Source organism: Eubalaena glacialis, chromosome 8 (genome assembly GCF_028564815.1).
Source record: "Eubalaena glacialis isolate mEubGla1 chromosome 8, mEubGla1.1.hap2.+ XY, whole genome shotgun sequence".
Taxonomy (NCBI): Eukaryota; Metazoa; Chordata; class Mammalia; order Artiodactyla; family Balaenidae; genus Eubalaena; species Eubalaena glacialis.
The window spans coordinates 18,970,575-18,989,483 of record NC_083723.1 but is presented as its reverse complement, the minus strand read 5'-3'; the positions used below and the strand labels follow the sequence as shown (position 1 = coordinate 18,989,483).

General features: G+C 39.4%; 1 protein-coding gene across 5 annotated transcripts in view; it reads right to left on the bottom strand.

Annotated features, from left to right (window-relative positions):
• Positions 1-766: 766 nt before the first annotated feature.
• The window catches only part of PUS7 (pseudouridine synthase 7), a 61,158-nt gene continuing 43,015 nt past the window's right edge, over positions 767-18,909 (bottom strand). For 2 of the 5 annotated variants that reach the window (XM_061197608.1, XM_061197606.1), the window contains exons 8-16: positions 15,860-15,988; positions 15,069-15,194; positions 9,637-9,698; positions 8,609-8,769; positions 7,492-7,618; positions 5,975-6,076; positions 3,521-3,650; positions 2,499-2,590; positions 767-1,869 (exon numbers count right to left, since the gene is read on the bottom strand). In XM_061197608.1, the coding sequence (XP_061053591.1) occupies positions 1,730-1,869; positions 2,499-2,590; positions 3,521-3,650; positions 5,975-6,076; positions 7,492-7,618; positions 8,609-8,769; positions 9,637-9,698; positions 15,069-15,194; positions 15,860-15,988 (1,069 nt within the window). In that variant the 3' untranslated portion in view covers positions 767-1,729. The remainder of the gene's footprint in view (positions 1,870-2,498; positions 2,591-3,520; positions 3,651-5,974; positions 6,077-7,491; positions 7,619-8,608; positions 8,770-9,636; positions 9,699-15,068; positions 15,195-15,859; positions 15,989-18,909) is intronic. The other 3 variants (XM_061197607.1, XM_061197609.1, XM_061197610.1) reach the window with 3 other exon arrangements.

Genomic DNA, 18,909 nt, shown 5'->3' with positions numbered 1-18,909 from the left:
TCCTCCACTGCTGTTTAAGAGGAGACATGCACAAACTGGAAGTCAGCTAATGCAGCCAGGATAATTACCTCAGCACAAAGAGCCACAAGTATCAATACTTCAAAAATGAAGAAAACATAAGTTTAGCCTCACTTTTTTTTTCTGTAATGTAAATTTATAAATGCAGAAGTACGGAATGCACTTGCAACATGCAGAGTTAGGTTCCCTCAATAAATACTTTCTCACTAATCAGTCTGCTGAAGAATAACTTGCTAGCACTGGAAAGTACAAATAGACAAATCATACATTTCATACATTTGGCCCTGGTGGGGCAAAAGATTCTTTAGAAATTAGCCAGCTGAAAGGGTAATTTACCAGGAGGGTTCTAATCTTTTTTTAACCTCTGCAACGTGACAGACATCATTAAAATACCAGGGCTAAAATACAATTTTCCACCTTGTTTCCACCGACAGATACAGGACGAATGTCATCCATACTCCCATGGTGGAGTAGGGTGGCTCTTCTCTATCCCTTTCTTTTCCAACCAGAAAGCACGCTGGAAGGCAAATGAGTGGTGCTACTGTAAGAATAACCTTGATGCCAGTCTAACATGGTCAATCAGTCATACAATTGGACACGCCACCATATTATCTCACGCCCAGTCACGACACACCTTTTCTGAGGATCTCTCATTCACTTAGTTTCTCGCCTTCAGTAGGGCCAACATTCTTATTTGCATTCAGTTTAAGTATTTATTTATTAACATAACCAGTAGAACTGAGTTTTTAAAAATATTTATTATATTTCATTCTAGAAATGATGGTACAATTATGTCACACACCTTTGGAAAGGCATATTTATGCTTTCACACCAGAGCAAAGTTTTATGCATGGCCAGAACTGGAAATACCTAAGCCGTGAATAACCAAGGATAATGCTGTTCATAGGAGGAGCCCTTGTAAGTTTTCAAAAGCTTTATTCTCTATCATTTATTTTCGGGCAGATACCAATCAGTCCAGTGGAAAGAGTTCTGAACATAAAAGGCACCTAGAATAAAAATTAGACCTTAACTAACAAAAAGAGGTGCACATGTTTACATCAAGAAATAAAAAGCCCTATTGATGCAACTCTCCTGCAAGCCAATGGTAATAATAAATGCAAAAGCTATTGCAGCTGAAAAGTCTATAAACACTTACCTGAACCTGGTTCATGAGCTGGATAATGACAATCACTTTGTGTTTTTAAACTTGTGGATGTTTTATCACCATTTAAACAAGCATGAGTACTGTTATTTATATTCACAGGTTTTAGGGGGAAGGGTCACTCTAATTATTTATCCATAGCCAAGATTTGTTTTGTTGCATTTTCTCTTAAAATGCATTGTTATGTACTCCATTCATGGATGCGTTAAAAATTACTGTTGTCCTTCGAAGAATGTAGCAAAACCTAAAACTGCTACTTTAAACCAAATTCCTTTAAATGATTATAAAGCCAGTAAAGCTGACGTTTTACTATGATTTAAGCACCTGAAATATATTCTAACCAACTGATATTCTCTGAGCTAGAATTAGGATCCTCAAAATTTGTATGTATGTACAAATATTGCAAATTAAGCTAATAAAAACTTGGAAAAATACAAATAGACTTTTAGTACAAAGGTCCAAAATCCACATAGGGGTCTGTACTAAGAGGAAAATGAACAGGAAGCCAGCAAACATGTATCTGCATTTTCTAATCTGGACACAAAGGCCTCAGCGGAGCCAGGTGGTATTCAGCTGGGTCTGGTTCTTGATGCTGGTATCCATTTTTAGCACTTCGCGAATGGCCATGGTCGCGTAGGTAGAAGGAGGGAGAGAAAAATCCATCTTCAGAGCTCTGTATCTGCCTTCTGCTAGACAAGAAAGAACAGTCAGAAAGTAAGGCAGCTGCAGACAGACTGGGGCGAGTCACATAATCTCTATACAGATAAAAGAACTGTGCTCCTTTCTTCAGCCTACTTCCCATGGGGCCTCAGAAAATGAGGCATGGAAGTAAGATCTGTGAGTGAAGGATCCAGCTGAATCCCTATAGTAATTCTACCTGGAACCTTCATAGAAAGGGCAGGTGACAGAAGAGCATAGGAGAGAAACACACGTAAAATGAAAAAAAAAAAAAAAAAAATGTACAGCACAGGGTGAAAACAGACAAAGGAATGGCAACAAGAATTTGACAATGAAAAGGCATTTTAGACTCTCTTGCTGGGTTTTCACTCAACTTTGTTAACTCTCTATGGGAGTGGGGAGGATATTCAATCACCTAATATCACAACCTTCTATAATGTTCATTCATTTTCAGTGGGAAATACTGTTTTAATCACTGACCTCCAACTGTAATCATAAAACTAAGATGACAAAACACAAAATAGAAATCATAGAGTGGGTTGGGAGATGGTGGTGATTATAAGATTTTTTTTTTTAAATATGTTTTTGTATGAGAAAACATTTCAAAGTTGACACAGAACTGATGGCTGAGTAAACTTACCAGAAGCAAACACTGGTGGTGGTTTCCCTTCTAGGTTGTCCACATCTGTGTTGAAGAGTGGAATTTTAGGATCATCATATGTAACGACTTCCCTTCGAAACATATAAAGCAAAGTGTGAATGTGAATTTCCATAACAGGCACTAAGTTACTCATCACCATTTGTTTAGCAAGGAAAACACACAGGCCTAGTGTAAATATTTCTAGGTGGGAGTATTCAATAACAGAATACGGCCATATTTTATATATAAATACTATATAGCAAGGTGACAGGTGATGCCAGCCTATGGTAAAAATAAAAAATGTTTCCCTAGGATGGAAATTCCTTTTGTATGTAGTTGGTAAGTAGTAAACTTCACTTGGCAGAGATGCAATTGAATTAATCATAGCATCTGTACTTTCTCCAGAGCGGTTATCACCACTAACAACACCATGTTACTGTGAGAAACTGCTCTCTGGCAAGATGGAGGCCAACTCTGTCAGCCTCTTCCCACAATCCAGAGAAGAGGAGGGAAGAGGAAAAGGGAGAAGGTGGAGAGAAGGAAGAGAGAATTTCCTGACAGTGGGCAACTAGTCCAGGCTTTAATTTTTTTAATTATCAAATAAAGCTTTACATAATACTAGGTATTAAAGTATTTTAAAATGGGTTAATACAAGTATCTTTTTCTCTCTAGAAACATGATAATGAAACAACCATATCAGTGTAGAACTCATAGTTAATTCTGAGTAAGATAACTTGAAAATCTCAGTTTTTTAGGAATAGGGAAAAAGTTCATTCTCTGCACATCTCTTCAATAATTTAGCAATGTCAGTAAGATGTAAACTTAGCCACTTTCACTATATATTTGAATTCATTTATCTCCTGATAATTTGAAAAATACCAGGTAGTAGCAGTAATGAGAATAGTATTTAATAACAACAATAACACTTTTATGCCAGGCTGTAAGCAATGAAAAATATTTATATAATGAAAAAGGTTAAAATCTAGTAGTTCAGTTCTATTTCATTCCAGACTATTACTCACCAGCTGACATTCTGAGGACGAATAATGATCTTTCGGTAGGCCCCTGATAAGGAATAATCTCTAATTTTGTGTCTCATGTTGTCAATATCAAGATTGTCCGCTGTGAGCATTTCCCTGTAGGCTTCACTAACTAATATAAAACAAAATCAGTTGGAATGCAGCATGTCAGCAAGCTACCTTGAACTATAGAGAGTAACGCAAATTCTGTCACCTTAACAAAATTAATCATCTCAATTTACAATCCAATCTGTTCTCTGGAATTAAAACGTACTGACTTACTAACTAGTACTAGGTGTCTCCAGTTTAGGTTTGGCCGACTTGTAGGTTATTTTTGCAACCAGGCACAGTATCTGGGGTTAAGGGTCCCAAGGTGGCTACAAAAGGCCATTTCATCAGAAGTTACTCAACTACAATGTATATGTACTCAGAGTTGGAAGAGACCATATACAGAGCCTCAAACTCCTTCCAGAAGAAGGTAGTTATAAATAAATGTATAAAAATAAGAGACCTGGGAACACCATCTGGCTCACCCTCGCACCTGATGTAGAAACTTTTTTATAACACCAGAGAGAGACAGTCATCCAGCCTTTGCTTGCACGTTGCCATTTATGAGGAGCTACTACTTTGTGAGGCACGCAATTATTGGAAAATTTTTTCTGTGCCAAGCTGAAATAGGTCTTCGTGTGACTTCTGTCAACTGCTTTGGAACACAGATTAATTGCCTTCTTCCACATGTGTTCGTAAGTACTGGGCCTTTAAGCCATGATCTCCTCTAGACCAACAAGTTCCTCCAACTGTCCCTCCTTTGATATTTCTGTACTCCCCACCGAACCCTCATCTGCCTTGGGTAACAGGCTTACGTTAATAGTAACACCGGATACTTTTTATGTAGACTACCACCAAACTGGCCTTTTCCATCTGTACACTTGATCTTTGAGCGTAAACATGAGAATTTACATTTAACCCTATTAAATGCCCTCTGCAGTTCTTTTTAAATACTTATTTTCCATATAATTAATATTAACTATTTTGGGTTACACTACTTGCAAATATGATAAGCAGATTTCTTTACTAATGTCATTCGTAAAAAACGTTGGTTAGACCAGGGTCAAGGAAAGACTCCCTCACGACCCACTTGTGAGGACAGCAGGGATCCCTAACTGAGCACTGCTGACACCAAGTGTGCCTACGTCATGAATCCACATGCCTGAACCACCACCCAGCCAGTCTGTGAGCTCCTGTCTTGGCCACGAGGTCTCCACAATCGGCTCTGTCAAAGGCTATGCTGAATTTACGTTTTAACTGATACTAACTAGCCCAAAGTTTCTGACCTTGAGAGAGGTACCAGAAAGAAGAAAAGAATGCTTTCTTTTTCTCTCTCGGCAAGAGGGCAAGTGTGGCTCCAAGCATCTCAGTGCCTTCCTTCTCTACCTCCTGGTACTGGTCTCCGGTCCTCGCTGCACCATTTGTGCCATCCACGCAGCACAGGCAGGCCACCCCTCCCTTGTCTACCGCCCTTATTCATTCTCCCTCTCTTCTCTAGTCCATTTCCCTCCATGAGGCCAACCTCACACAGCAGTTTGATTAGTCAACATGTAAGTGGCAGACTACCACTCAACTCTTTTATAAGAATTTGCCTTATCAAAGAACAGTGTTAATCCTAATCATTCTGTAATTTCAAGGAATATAATGTTGATAAGTAAACTAATTCTGGGCTCTTGAGAGAAAAGATGTTTTAACAGGAAAACACCTCCGACAGACCAGCCCTGGTGAGGAGTAAACTTCCAGGGTCAGTTCCACCAGGGTAGTCCCATGCTCAGGGCTGCTTTCTTTTTTTCAATTTCTGAATCCTTCAACAGTAAAAGTTCCAATTCCCCTGTCAAAATGGCATCCATGAAGGTACAGAAGTAATTCTTATCAGCCTCTGGGGAATGGGAAATAAGGGTAGGGAATGCTAAGTTTCCAGTTTATAAACTTCTCAGCCCATTGACTCTTAAAACACAATGAACAGATATTACTTAACGTGGTTTAAAAAAAAAAAAAAGGTTAAAAAAAGCAATGTTAAAGTAGAATTATCCATTCTCTTTCTCAATGACTCTTTCCAAACCCTTCCATCCTTAGTAAGAATTAGTGAATTTCAGAAATTTTAAATAACAGTGCCAATAATAACAGCAACAACAATAATGGTACCAACACTATCACCATCCCCACCGCCTCCACCACCTGGTTTCTTAATTTAAATCATCCATCTGAATGCATCTATTTCAGGGAGACTTTTATAAGCAAACACGGCTTATGTATGTTTGAAATGTAAACATTTTTTTCAAGTCGGATGGAAATTAAGGTTCTAAAATCATATTTAAAATACTGATTTTTTTTTTCCCTCTCTCAACTCTTGGCTGCCAGTGGCTTGATTATGTCCGACTTTAACTATCTTCCCCAGAGGGAACTTACTTTTATGCTGGGGGTAGATAACATCAAAGCCAGGCAAGGGCATTACCACATCATGGATGGAGTAATTATTAACATCATCTTCCTCAATACAGGCGGCTGCAGCTGAAAATACACCAATGGATAAATTAAGAAGAATTAAGAAAACAGGCAATATTTCCACGAGCCCAACCTTCTAAAATTACACATCTAAGCAATCAGAAATGCAAGCGCGCCCAGGTTCAGTGCCCCATGAAGCTTAGAGAAATTAATTTGGAATATATGCCTTTCTGTCTTTTCTATTCTACCCGAAAAATAAATATTGTGGATTCAGAAAAAGTAGAAAACTAAAAATAATCTATTTCTCAGCTGCACCCTCACATTTTAGGACTCCTGGCTTTTAGCTTCTTTTTCCTCATCAGACAACACTACAAAATACTATTTGGAAAGTTATCACAGATGAATGCATTTTGCTAAAAGCATAAACGATGGAAAAAACAAACCCGTCTGTATTTAGAGGATGAAATGTGGTGGCACAGGGACATTAAAATACACCAGATGTGATCAATATTGGGTGAGGAAAAATTAAATCAGGAAAAGATTAATTAAAATTTCCACACAAATGAAAAGCTTTAGTGCATTTACTGGGCACACCTGCGGATGAGCAGACTGTCTCCAGGAGGTAGCCGGGAAGAACGTGGACTTCGGAAACAGACTTGATGTGATTCCCAGACTTCTCTCTTTTTTATTTTTTTAAAAATTAATGTTTATTTATTTATTTATTTATTTTTGGCCACACTGAGCGGCACTTGGAATCTTAGTTCCCCGACTGGGGATCGAATCCATGTCCCCAGCAGTGGAAGCACGGAGTCTTAACCACTGGCCCGCCAGGGAAGTCCCAGCCTTCTCTTTTTTTTTTTAACCAGCTGTGGAACCTTGGGGCAAGTGACTGAACCTCGGGTGAGGAACAGAGAGAATGCTTCACAGTAATACTGTGAGCTTTAAACTAGAAGATGCAGGCAAAGGGCTTACTTAGCACAAGGCCCGGCACACAGTAAGGGCTCAACAGCAGACGGGACTGTTTGCACGTCTTATGAACATTTCAGGCCCGGAGTGTGCACTAAATGTCTATGATATCACAGCCCCATGTAAAGTGCGCTCCAGTCTTGTGTTGACTTAAAGAAACTCTTTAAGACTGGCCAACAACAGCAGGGAGGCTGACGTACACCCAGAAGTGTAGAGAAGTATTAGCTAGACCCAGATTAGGGTTTGCAAAGGGATCTTCGGAAGCACTTAGTCCAAATCTTATCCTAGTTGAGAAAATGGAAGCCTGGAGAGAGTCAGGTGCATATTTTCAAATCAGATGCCTATTTTTCATTACATATAACAGATCCATACCAGTCAGTCTGAGCTTACAATGTCTTTCCATTTCAAGCTTACCAGACAGCTATCTTAACCAGCAGCCAGGCTGGATTTTCAGCACTAGTGTCAAATAACTGAACCCAAGTTTGGGTGAGCAAGGATGGTGTCTGCCCTTTTACCTCCTTTGAGAACAAGGTCCCCCGGGACAGGGCTCAGGCCGTACTCTTCGATCCTCTTGCTCACCATGTTGTTCCACACGTAGCTCTGATAGCTATGAATGTACATCAAGCGATTGTTTCTTGGTATCTGATGGGAGAAAAATAAAAAACAGGCAAGAGAAAAAAAAATACATTCTGAACATTAAAAGTACTGTACTTTCCAAGACATCCCACCTGTTTAGTGGTGCCCCTAGTACAAGAAACTCGTAACTTCAATCTCCCATTTTTCTAACAGCCTACAGAAACAGTAACTGACACACAGCCACCAATTTTAGAGACGGAACCCCTCAGACTAGAGGGTGTTCGTGATCAGCAGCAGCTGCAGCGGCTCCCGTTTTGCACCCACAGTTCAGATGTTCACGTGAAGAAAGCAAGTGCTTTGGAATTTATACCCTAAATCAAAGATACAGACTTCAAACTCAAGGAATTTACACCTCAATCATAGAGCTAACAGTGCTTTCTAATTCTATGGAAGGAGAAAGCCTGTATGACTGAACTGACAACTCATTTCCTGCAGCAGGAATCCTGATTTTTTTGTACATCTGGGGGAGAGTAATCAAGACCTACAGTTAGGAGCTAAACTTTAGTCTATCTGTATTATAGTACCCAAACACCAGTAGAGGCTACACTTACCATGATGCTACCCAGTCTTGAATCACCACAGAGAAACCACACTAAAATGTAGCCATTTAGACCACTTACTGTGCAACCCTCTCACTGAGGCAGGTTACGGTTCTGATGCTAGAGGGTGACTAAGAAATGAACTCTATGATGGGTTCTGAATTTCTCAAATACCAAGATACTTAATTTAAACTTCCTTGTAGGTATTTTCCACACAGACGCTTTCCTCGTGCCTTGCAATGTTAACAACCACTGCCCCACTGTCTGCACCCACCACCCTCCCCTATCACCACCCAGGGTCTGAGCAAGGATCCCGCAGGCAACACCCCTCTCAGAGATCGCCAAAGGATCCTTATTTACCTTCTGTTCTTCCAAAATTTAGTAAAATATTTAAGATAAAAAGTTCAAAGCATTAAGCCACCTCGAGTCAGTGCCTGACTTCACAAATTGCACTCACTATGCCAAATGCAGAGACTATATTCTTCAGTCCGTATTTTGAAAGTCCTCGGAGAAGCTGCCCTTCCACACACCTTTTGACAGGCAGTTTTCGGAGGGCAGCGGCTGGGTCTTTGGTCTTTGCCCATTCCTCCCTGCATTTAACCAAGTACCCCTTTTCAGCTGGTGGGGGGAAAAAAAGCTGTGATTAAACAATTTATCCAAAAGACAGAGTTCTATAACTTAAAACACTTCACAGAGAACACAAAATTAGAAAGTGCTATTTGTAGCAGAGATACTCTGAAGAGCTTTTGGTCACCTGAGAATAACCATCAGAAAGTGAAAAGATGGGAAGGGCAGAAAGTTTACAGAACTAGATGGCTTTCAACATGCTACCACCCCAGGACTTAAAGCCAATGACTGTTCATTATCAAGCTGACTCAACATCAGACAAAACCTTGGTAGTCCTTTCTTCCTTCCCTCTCTTTTTCTACTGTATTGTCAAATTTAATGGGTTACTTTCCGTAAAATTAAACAACCTTATCTCTTTTAACTTGCAAATGAATAATTATCCAAAGTGGGCATAATTACTTTGCTGATTTGTAAAGTAGTACTTAAATCCTTTTCCATACAGTATGACATTACAGTTTTTAATGAACTCTTCAAACTTAAAAATCCTCAGTGTGTTTTTGTCAAGTTTTTATATTGTATTACATTTTGCTTTAACAAATTAACCACCAGTGAAATCTGTTTGGATTCCTATATGTTCAGAGATTTAATACTGCATGGAGAAAAGGAAATGAATGTATTCATCTATGAATTAATAAATTAGATGAGCTAAAGACCTGAAAATAAGATATAAATTATAAATCTCAAATATATACATAAAACTTGTATAAAAAAAGATATAAACTATACTTATTTTAAAAACAATTTTAAAAATTTTAAAATAATGACCCCAATTTGTACCTAGACTTCAATTCAAAGCAATTCCATGAATACCTAGTCATATATTCTTTTTTTTTTTCTTAAGATGATTTTTATTCTCACCTCCAGAACGGGGTTTCAATATTAAATCCATGACTTCAGCCCAGGAATTTTGTAGTATAGCTCTAAAATTAAACAGCATTTATTTTACTTAATTTTGCATTAAGATAAATTTTATTTGCCCAAGCCTGTGGAGTAACAAACCATATTAACTTTATATATTTTATTAAACTTGAAATAAGCAGAAAAACTAATATAGTAACAGATTTCAAATGTAAATGTCAAAAGAACTTAAGAGAAGAAAATTAAAAATATGTTTACTCATAACATTTAATATCATTTCACAGTTTTAGAAAGCTGTTATAGTATAAATACTACCTAGTCATGCTTTAAGCTGTTATACATGGTATTATCTGTATAAATCAAAGTTGTCTTTATATACTAAAACTTATTTGAAACTTCTCAAAAAAAGTCTCCCGTGTTAAATACTTTCTTGCCTAAACAGAATAAATACAATTTATCCTTCTCTATTATTCTTGCCAAAATGGAAGTATCTTTACATTTGCTGATTATAAGTTATACATGCTTCTTTAAAATTAAACAGTACATAAGAAAGGTTACCTGATATCTAACCTTTAAAAAATAAACACTGTTAACACTTCAGAGTGTAGTTTTCAAGACTTGCTTGATCTTTAAGTGTATGCAGTTTTTTCTTTAACTTTTTATTATACTATCTTTTATCACACAGAGGTTGTATTTCGTGTATCATATCTGAACATTTTTTCCTAGTTAAGATTTCTGCTCTTGGAGTCATACTTAGAAAGGCCTTCCCTACCATAAGAAAATAAAAATCCCTTCTATTAATTCTTCTGTTTTTCTACTTAACTAGGGTTTTTATTTTTCACGTTTAAGTTAATCTATATGAGATATTTCTGTGTATTAAATTATATAAAATGCTGTTTTATCTACTGATGAGATCATATGGATATTTAACCTACTAATGCAATGAATTAGATTAATAGATATCCCACTGCTGGCCATCCTTGAAGTCCTGGAACAAGCCATGCTCTATCAGTCTTTAAATATACTCCTGAGTGACACATTATTCAGCTGGCTAGGCCTTCAGTAACATTTCCAAAAAGAGTACAGTATTAATTCAAGACTAGCCACTAGTGTGCCAGATTTCATGGAAAAAGACTTCTGTGCTCAAAAACCTTTGTTATCTGGCTGGCCACTTGATTTTGTAAATAGTTTTATTGGAAAACATCCGTGATCCTTAATTTATGTACTATTTCTGGCTGCTTTCACACTGTAACAGCAGTGCTGAGTAGCTGCTACACACACTCCATGGCCCACAAAGCCTAAATATTTACCTTTACAGAGAAAGTCTGCCAACATCTGGTGTAATATATTAAAATTTCTTAACTACGGGACTTTTTAACACTTTTAAGATACTACCACACACGTGAAGGTTCAGTATATATTGCCATATTAAAGATGGAAATATTTGGTTTATAACAAGCCATCCTATCTGGCTCACCACACATTAAAATGTTTTCTACTTTTCTGACATTATCTTTCCTTCTTCCACCTTTTTTTATTTTTTTAATTTTTTAAAAAATAAATTTATTTTATTTATTTATTATTTTTGGCTACGTTGGGTCTTCATTGCTACGCGCGGGCTTTCTCTAGTTGCAGCGAGCGGGGGCTACTCTTCTTTGCGGTGCACGGGCTCCTCATTGCAGTGGCCTCTCTTGTTGCGGAGCACGGGCTCTAGGCGCGCAGGCTTCAGCAGTTGTGGCTCGTGGGCTCTAGAGCGCAGGCTCAGTAGTTGTGGCGCACGGACTTAGTTGCTCTGCGGCACGTGGGATCTTCCCGGACCAGGGCTCGAACCCGTGTCCCCTGCATTGGCAGGCAGATTCTTAACCACTGCGTCACCAGGGAAGCCCTAAGTTTTTTAATATGGTGTAAAAGTAAAGTTCCAACTTCACTTTCTTTTTCTTGCAGGTGGATAGCCAGTATCCCCAACACTTACTTGTTGAGAAGTTGTCCTTTCGCCAATTGAATGATCTTGTCACCCTTGTCAAAAATCATCTGACCACATATATTAGGATTTATTCCACTTTTCTTTTTAACAGTTTTACTGAGGTATAACTCACATACCACATAATTTATCCTTTAAGTGCACAACTCAATGACTTTTAGTATACTACAGAATTGTGCAACATTACACAATCAATTTTAGAACATTTTCATCACCCTAAAAAGAAATCCTAACCCTAACCCATCAGCAGCCACTTATTCTCCATGACCTCTGCCCCATCAACTTTCTGATTCTATGGATTTGCCTAGTCTGGACATTTCACACATAATGAATCATACGCTATGTTGCCGTTTGTGACTAGCTCCTTTCACTGAGCATGTTTTCAAGGTTCATTCAAGTCATAGCATGTATCAGTCCTTCATTCCCTTTTATTGCTGAATAATGTTCCATTGTATTAATATGCCACATTTTGTTTATCCATCTATCAGCTGACAGACATCTGGGTTGTTTCCATAATCTTGGCTGCTATAAATGTGTGTAAATTTTCATGTTGGACATATGTATTCAATTCTCTTGAGTATATTCCTAGGAACGCAATAGCTAGGTCATATGGTAACCCTATTATTTAACCGTGTGGGGAAAAGCCAGACTATTTCCCAAAATGGCTGTACCATTTTAGATTTCCACCAGCAGGTCATGAGAGTTCCAAGATCTCCACGTCCTCACCAATACTTTTTTTTTTTCTTTGGCTGCATTGGGTCTTCGTTGCTACACGTGGGCTTTTTCTAGTTGCGGCGAGCTGGGTCTACTCTTCGTTGCAGTGGCTTCTCTTGTCGCAGAGCATGGGCTCTAAGCGCGCAGGCTTCAGTAGTTGCGGTGCACAGGCTCAGTAGTCGAGGCGTGTGGGCTCTAGGGGGCACGGGCTTCAGTAGTTGCGGCTCATGGGCTCTAGAGTGCAGGCTCAGTAGTCCTGCCGCATGGGCTTAGTTGCTCCACGGCAATGTGGGGTCTTCCCGGACCAGGGATTGAACCCGTGTCCCCTGCTTTGGCAGGCGGATTCTTTTTTATTTATTTATTTGTTTATTTTATTATTTTTATTTCTGGCTGCGTTGGGTGTTGGTTGCTGTGCACGGGCTCTCTCTAGTTGTGGCGAGCGTGGGCCACTCCTCGCTGCGGTGTGCGGGCCTCTCGCTGCAGTGGCCTCTCATGTCACAGAGCACAGGCTCTAGGCATGTGGGCTTCAGCAGTTGCAGCACGCAGGCTCAGCAGTTGTGGCGCAGGGGCTGAGTTGCTCCGTGGCATGTGGGATCCTCCCGGACCAGAGCTCGAACCCGAGTCCCCTGCATTGGCAGGTGGACTCCTAACCACTGCGCCACCAAGGAAGCCCGGCAGGTGGATTCTTAACCACTACACCACCAAGGAAGTCCCCCACCCATACTTATTTGTCTGTCTTTCTGATTTTAGCCATTGTACTGGGTGTGAAGTAGTATCTCATTGTGGTTTTGAACTGCTTTTTCCCAGTGATTAGTGATTCCTTACTGATGTCAAGCATCTTTTTATGTGCTTATTGGCCATTAGTCTATGTTCTATGGAGAAATGTCTACTCAGATTCTTTGACCATTTTTAGGTTATTTGTCTTTTTGTTTTTGAGTTGTAACAGTTCTTTAAATATTTTGGATTCAAGTCATTCTTCCACCTTTAAACTATAAACTGAGGGTTTTTTCTTTAGGTGGTCCTGTGGTGGTAACAGTGGGCTACTCTGAAGCTAGGAAACATTCTTGTGTTATAAAAATTGTTGGTTAGGAATTCTGAATGGATTATATACTGACTTTATACTTGGGCATGTTAATGCAATTTTGGTCCTGAATAAATCTGATGTCATTTTCATTAGCTATTTTACATTATCTTTGGAGTGCAAAATTTACAGGGTCCCATGGCTGCTGTTCTGCCGAATTAGCTACAAATTCAAAGGGTGATACAGCCTTCTCTTAAATATTCTGTCTCACAGGACAATTAGCATCTTCATTATCAATGTCCTCTGAACATTAGCAAGACTGAAAATACTATCTTTTATTATCTAATAATAGTGATTATTATTTATTACAGTTTTCTTCCTGGCAACAATTTTTTCCTCTGGTTAGTATATTCTAATTTTAATATATTACTTTCCATTTATTGAGCACTTCCCATCTGCTAGGCATAGAAACAGGTATTGCATAGACTTCATCTTACTTCATTTTCACCACCCCTGTGAGGTTGGTGTTATCCTTTCCATTTCACAGATGACTAATGTGAGGCTCAGAACTGAAATCTGACTTCAATGCCTGAGGGGTTTTGTTTTGTTTTGCTTTTTTTTTTGTGGCTGAACCCCAAGGCTTGCAGGATCTTAGTTCCCCGACCAGGGACTGAACCCAGGCCCTAGGCAGTGAAAGCGCACAGTCCTAACCACTGGACCGCCAGGGAATTCCCCCCTTCTGCCTGAGCTTTTAACCCTCACAACACTGCCTCAAAGAGGTAGAGGAAATACTACATGATATTTTTCATTTTGTGCTCTTAAAGATGCATGAACAAATGTAACTTCATGAAGTCAGCTGCTGAACCATGGACTGATTCAAGAAGAGCCCCTCTATTCTCAGGACTGCACCTGACCAACTAGTGAGCTTGGGCAGGCTCCCTAAGCCGAGATTTCATCTTTGCTAAAATAAAGGGTTTGAAGCACCAGGAAGAACATGAACTAAATAACCTCTCAGATCACTTCTAACTCAGACTTCCACAGTTCTAACTGCCACGTGAATAATTATTTAGGTAACACAGTCTCTGCTGGACAGCAGGATAGCATAAGTAAGTTTATAAACCCAAGTATTTATTGATGGGATTCCCACCCTAGCTCGCCCTAGAGGGATTTCCTGTTATCTCAAAGCTAATCAGAGAATTCTTAAAATAAATTTTACTTGTTAATTGCGTCCTATACCACTTTCTTTAAAGGATGGGGGAAGGGCAGGTACAAGTTTAAGAAACTAGGAAGCACTTGTTAACAGAGATCATAAACTACACCATCTCCTTCAGGCTACTTTGGGTCTGAGTTACCCAACTGCTACTGTTGGGTCACTTACTGAGCCAAGATTTACCTGTAAAAAAGAAAATAAAATAGAATCCCTGGATGGGCTATCAGGGGAGAGAGAAAAACTTTACTTTTCAAGTTATATCTTTTTGAACTCTGATTTATTTTTTCACCTTGTGCATGTATTATAAAACAGAACAAAACTTAGGAGGAGGCTGTGGATCAGTTGGTCATCCAAAAGGATGAGACACACTGCTTCGTTTGGCCCAGATTTCCATTTTTTCTAGGAAATCTAGAAATAATTAAAAACACCACCAACAAAAAACATCCTGCTTCTTTTTTTTAAAGAGAGAGCTCTTTTACACGAAAGTTAAGAAATTAAATACAAACCTTCCAACTTGATATGTGGGGACAGCTGTGGTTCCAAACCTTTGCATTCCATAGTAGTTAATAAATCCAATCTCCTTGAGAGAGTTCATGGCTTGTTCCACTTGGTCGTCAGTTCCAGTAATATTTCTGTAGGGGCCCAAATTACCCAGAGAAAAAAATTTACAGGCAAACACATTCAGGGATGCATATCACAAGTGACATGGCTTGGCTTCTGTGCCTTTCCCTTGCCCCCTGCAGCTTTCTCTCTACCTCCTGAGGACGCTGTCTTTTTAAAAAATTGTGACATATACACAACACTAAATTTACCTTTTTAGCCATTTCTAAGTATGCAATACAGTAGCATTAAGTACCTTCACACTGTTGTGCAACCTTTACCACTATCTACTTCCTGAACTTTTTCATCTTCTCAAATGGAAACTCCGAATCTATTAAACAGTAACTCTCCATCTCCCCGCCCGCACCTTATACCCCAGGTAACTTTTATTCTACGTCCTACGTCTATGAATTTGCCTATTCTAGGTACCGAATATAAGTGGAATCATAGGCCGTCTTTTGTATTTCAAGGAGATGGCTTCTTTCCAAAGGTGGTGCTGAGTTTTTAGAGGGGTGGGCGTGTTGGTACAAACACTGCAGCTGTGTTTGCTCTCCCAGCCTCATCGGGCCCCACCCCGCCTTCCCGGGCTGCCACGGGCATCAGCACCAGCTCACTGGGATTAACAACTGTTCTGAACAGACTCAAGGTGACATGGCAAGACCCTCTCTGGTCTGCATTCATACCCGCAGCTCTTTACCTGAGGACAACAGTGAAGTGATTCCCTTGAAGCTCTCCCAATTTCAGAGGGTTTTTCTGATAGCTGAAATTCCCTAGCTTAAAGTTCATCAAGCACTTATTCAAGTGGGCAAGTCTTTGCGCAGTTATTCTAAAAAATACGAAATAAAAAAAGGAACAGAAAGAGGGTCATGAGCTATCGCCTGGCTGAAATGGTCTAGGACACTTTACTACAGAAAACTGCAGCTTGAAATCAGACTACACACTATGACGATGGAAAAGAAAGGCACCGCAGCTGGTGGGGGGAGCCTACCTTTCATTTGCCTCTGGAATGTTCCTCCAGCATGAGGACACCTGTTCCTATTGGAATGATGTAACCTGGGCCATCTTTATATTCTTAGAGCCTTATGTTACTTACATACTGATAATGGAACAGTATCATCTGTGAAATGTTCTAGTTTTTGTGAGGGGAGAGGGGCGAGAAAGGGAGCAGAGAGCAATCCCTACAGGTAAAAAGATAGTTATTAAGCATTAAAAAAGTCATATTTTCATTTTTGTCCCTCAGAAAAATATCGTAAACTCACTACAGAAAACTTGGAAAAATACAGAAAGGTACAGAGTAAGAAAAAAAAAATTCAGTTTCATCACCTGAAAAAAAAATCTGTTAATATCTAGCTTTGAATTTCCTCCCATTCTTTCTTTCTTAAACTCATGTCAGATATATTTATATAATATTTATCTTTATCTGACTATATATATGTAGTCAGAATCCTACCATAATCTGTACCCTCCTGCTATAATTTAAATGGCATTATAAAATTTTCATGAAAAACTTCTTAACTTTTTTAATAGTAATACACATAGAAAAAGAAATACAGTACTAAAAGGCCTCTGTTCTATCTCTATTCCTCAATACCCCTCCCCACTGGCAGCCAACATTAAAAGTTTCCTGTCTATTCTTCTAGTAACACTTTCTGTACACATAGATACACCTATTGTCTTCTCTCTTTTTGGAATTTCTTTGTAAGCTTTTAATACATATGTTATACATACAGAAAAGTACGCAGATCATAAGTGTTCTGCTTCACGGATTTTCACAAAGTGAACACAACCATGTAACTAGCACCCAGATCTTCCCTTTTAAAAAACAATTTTTGTTACATTATCAATTGTTCAGTATCTTGCTTATATTCACTGAAAAAATGCATATTAGAGACGTGCCTTATCCACACAGCCCTTCTGGAGCTGCCTCACTCTGTGTACAGCTTCAAAGAATGGCTGCCGCACTGCCTGGAGCCTTTCTCTGACCTTTAGTCCCCTGTGATGGGCATTTAAATTGCTACCCATCTTCTGCTATTACAATCCATTCTATAACACATACCCTCGTATAGACTTCTTGGTGCATCTACAGAGGTGAATGATTCGGATTAAGCCCCTAGAATTAGAAGGCAGGGATTTTAAATTTTAACCCCTATTGCCCTCCAAAAAAGTTACACCAATTCACACTCACACCATTAATATGTAAGTACCTACTTCTTCATGCCTGTGTCTCCTCACACAGCATGTTACAAACCTTTTTGAGCTCTGTCAGGCTGATAAGTTAAAAATGCTATCTTGGGGCTTCCCTAGTGGCGCAGTCGTTAAGAATCCGCCTGTCAATGCAGGGGACACAGGTTCGAGCCCTGGTCTGGGAAGATCCCACATGCCGCGGAGCAACTAAGCCTGTGAGCCACAACTACTGAGCCTGCTCTCTAGAGCCCGGGAGCCACAACTACTGAGCCCACATGCCACAACTACTGAAGCCCGCGCACCATGACGAAGAGCAGCCCCCCGCTCACCGCAACCAGAGAGAGCCCGCGCAGCAACGAAGACCCAACGCAGCCAAAAATAAATATATTTATTTTTAAAAAATACTATTTTGATTTTTATCTGAATGCTTCTTACTATGAGAGAAACTAAACATTTCTTCATTATCTTGACGGTGAAGTACCTGTTCATCCTATTACTTATTTTTCTGCTGGACTGTTAATATTCTTCTGTTTTCATATATTAAGGAAATCTACCCTTTACGACATAGCTTGCAAATATTATCTCCCATTTTGTGAGTTTATTCATAATACTTTACACTTTAGAAAATTTCCCAACTTCATGTTAAAAAAATCAAACTAGAGAAAATTGGCAACACTACAACGAACAGTCTTATACCTCACCTGTAGATTTACCAATTGCTAACAATTTCCCAGATTTACTTTACATATATTTCTAGATATATGAACACCCACACATTACACATACGCCCATACATACACACATGCAGGTAAAACCTATGTATTTTTCTAAACCATGTGAGAGTGAGCTGCAGACCTAGGGACACCTCACCCCTAAAGTGACTGCAGTGTGTGTCTCCTAAGCACAGCAGAGTCTCCCGCATTTCTAACCACCGGTCACCCTCACGAAGCCTATGTGAATTCAGGGCCACTGATGAGCAGTCCACATCCAAATTCACCCAACTCCCCCAATAACATCACTTAGATTTTTTTTAAAACCTCCTTAAATTCAGGATCTAATCAAGAACCAGGACAATCACTGTTTCCTCACAGTAAGATGCCCACATTTTGGTGGGAATAACACGTAGGTGATGCTGTGGCTTTTTCAGTGTATCGCAGCGAAACGGTACCTCTCTCTCCTTTCCCTTTTTTAGTTGGTAAGCTGTGGGGTGACATTTTAAAAATTCTGTGACTCTCCTGTTCCCCCATAGTCTTTCATCCAACTGTTTAGGTACCCGAGGATAATTTTTTATTATTATTTTTTTTTCGCTGTGTGGCATGTGGGATCCCAGCTCCCGGACCAGGGATGGAACACGCACTGCCTGCATTGGAAGCACAGAGTCTTAACCACTGGACCACCAGGGAAGTCCCCCAAGGGTAATTGTTGGCTGAGGCAAATATTACTGTGCTGACTGCGAAAGACTGTTTTTCTATACCTACCATTCCTCCTATATTAGTTGGCATTCTTCTACAAATAGGACTGTACAGTAAAATTATTTTCTCATTTTCCCATAGGTTGTTAGAT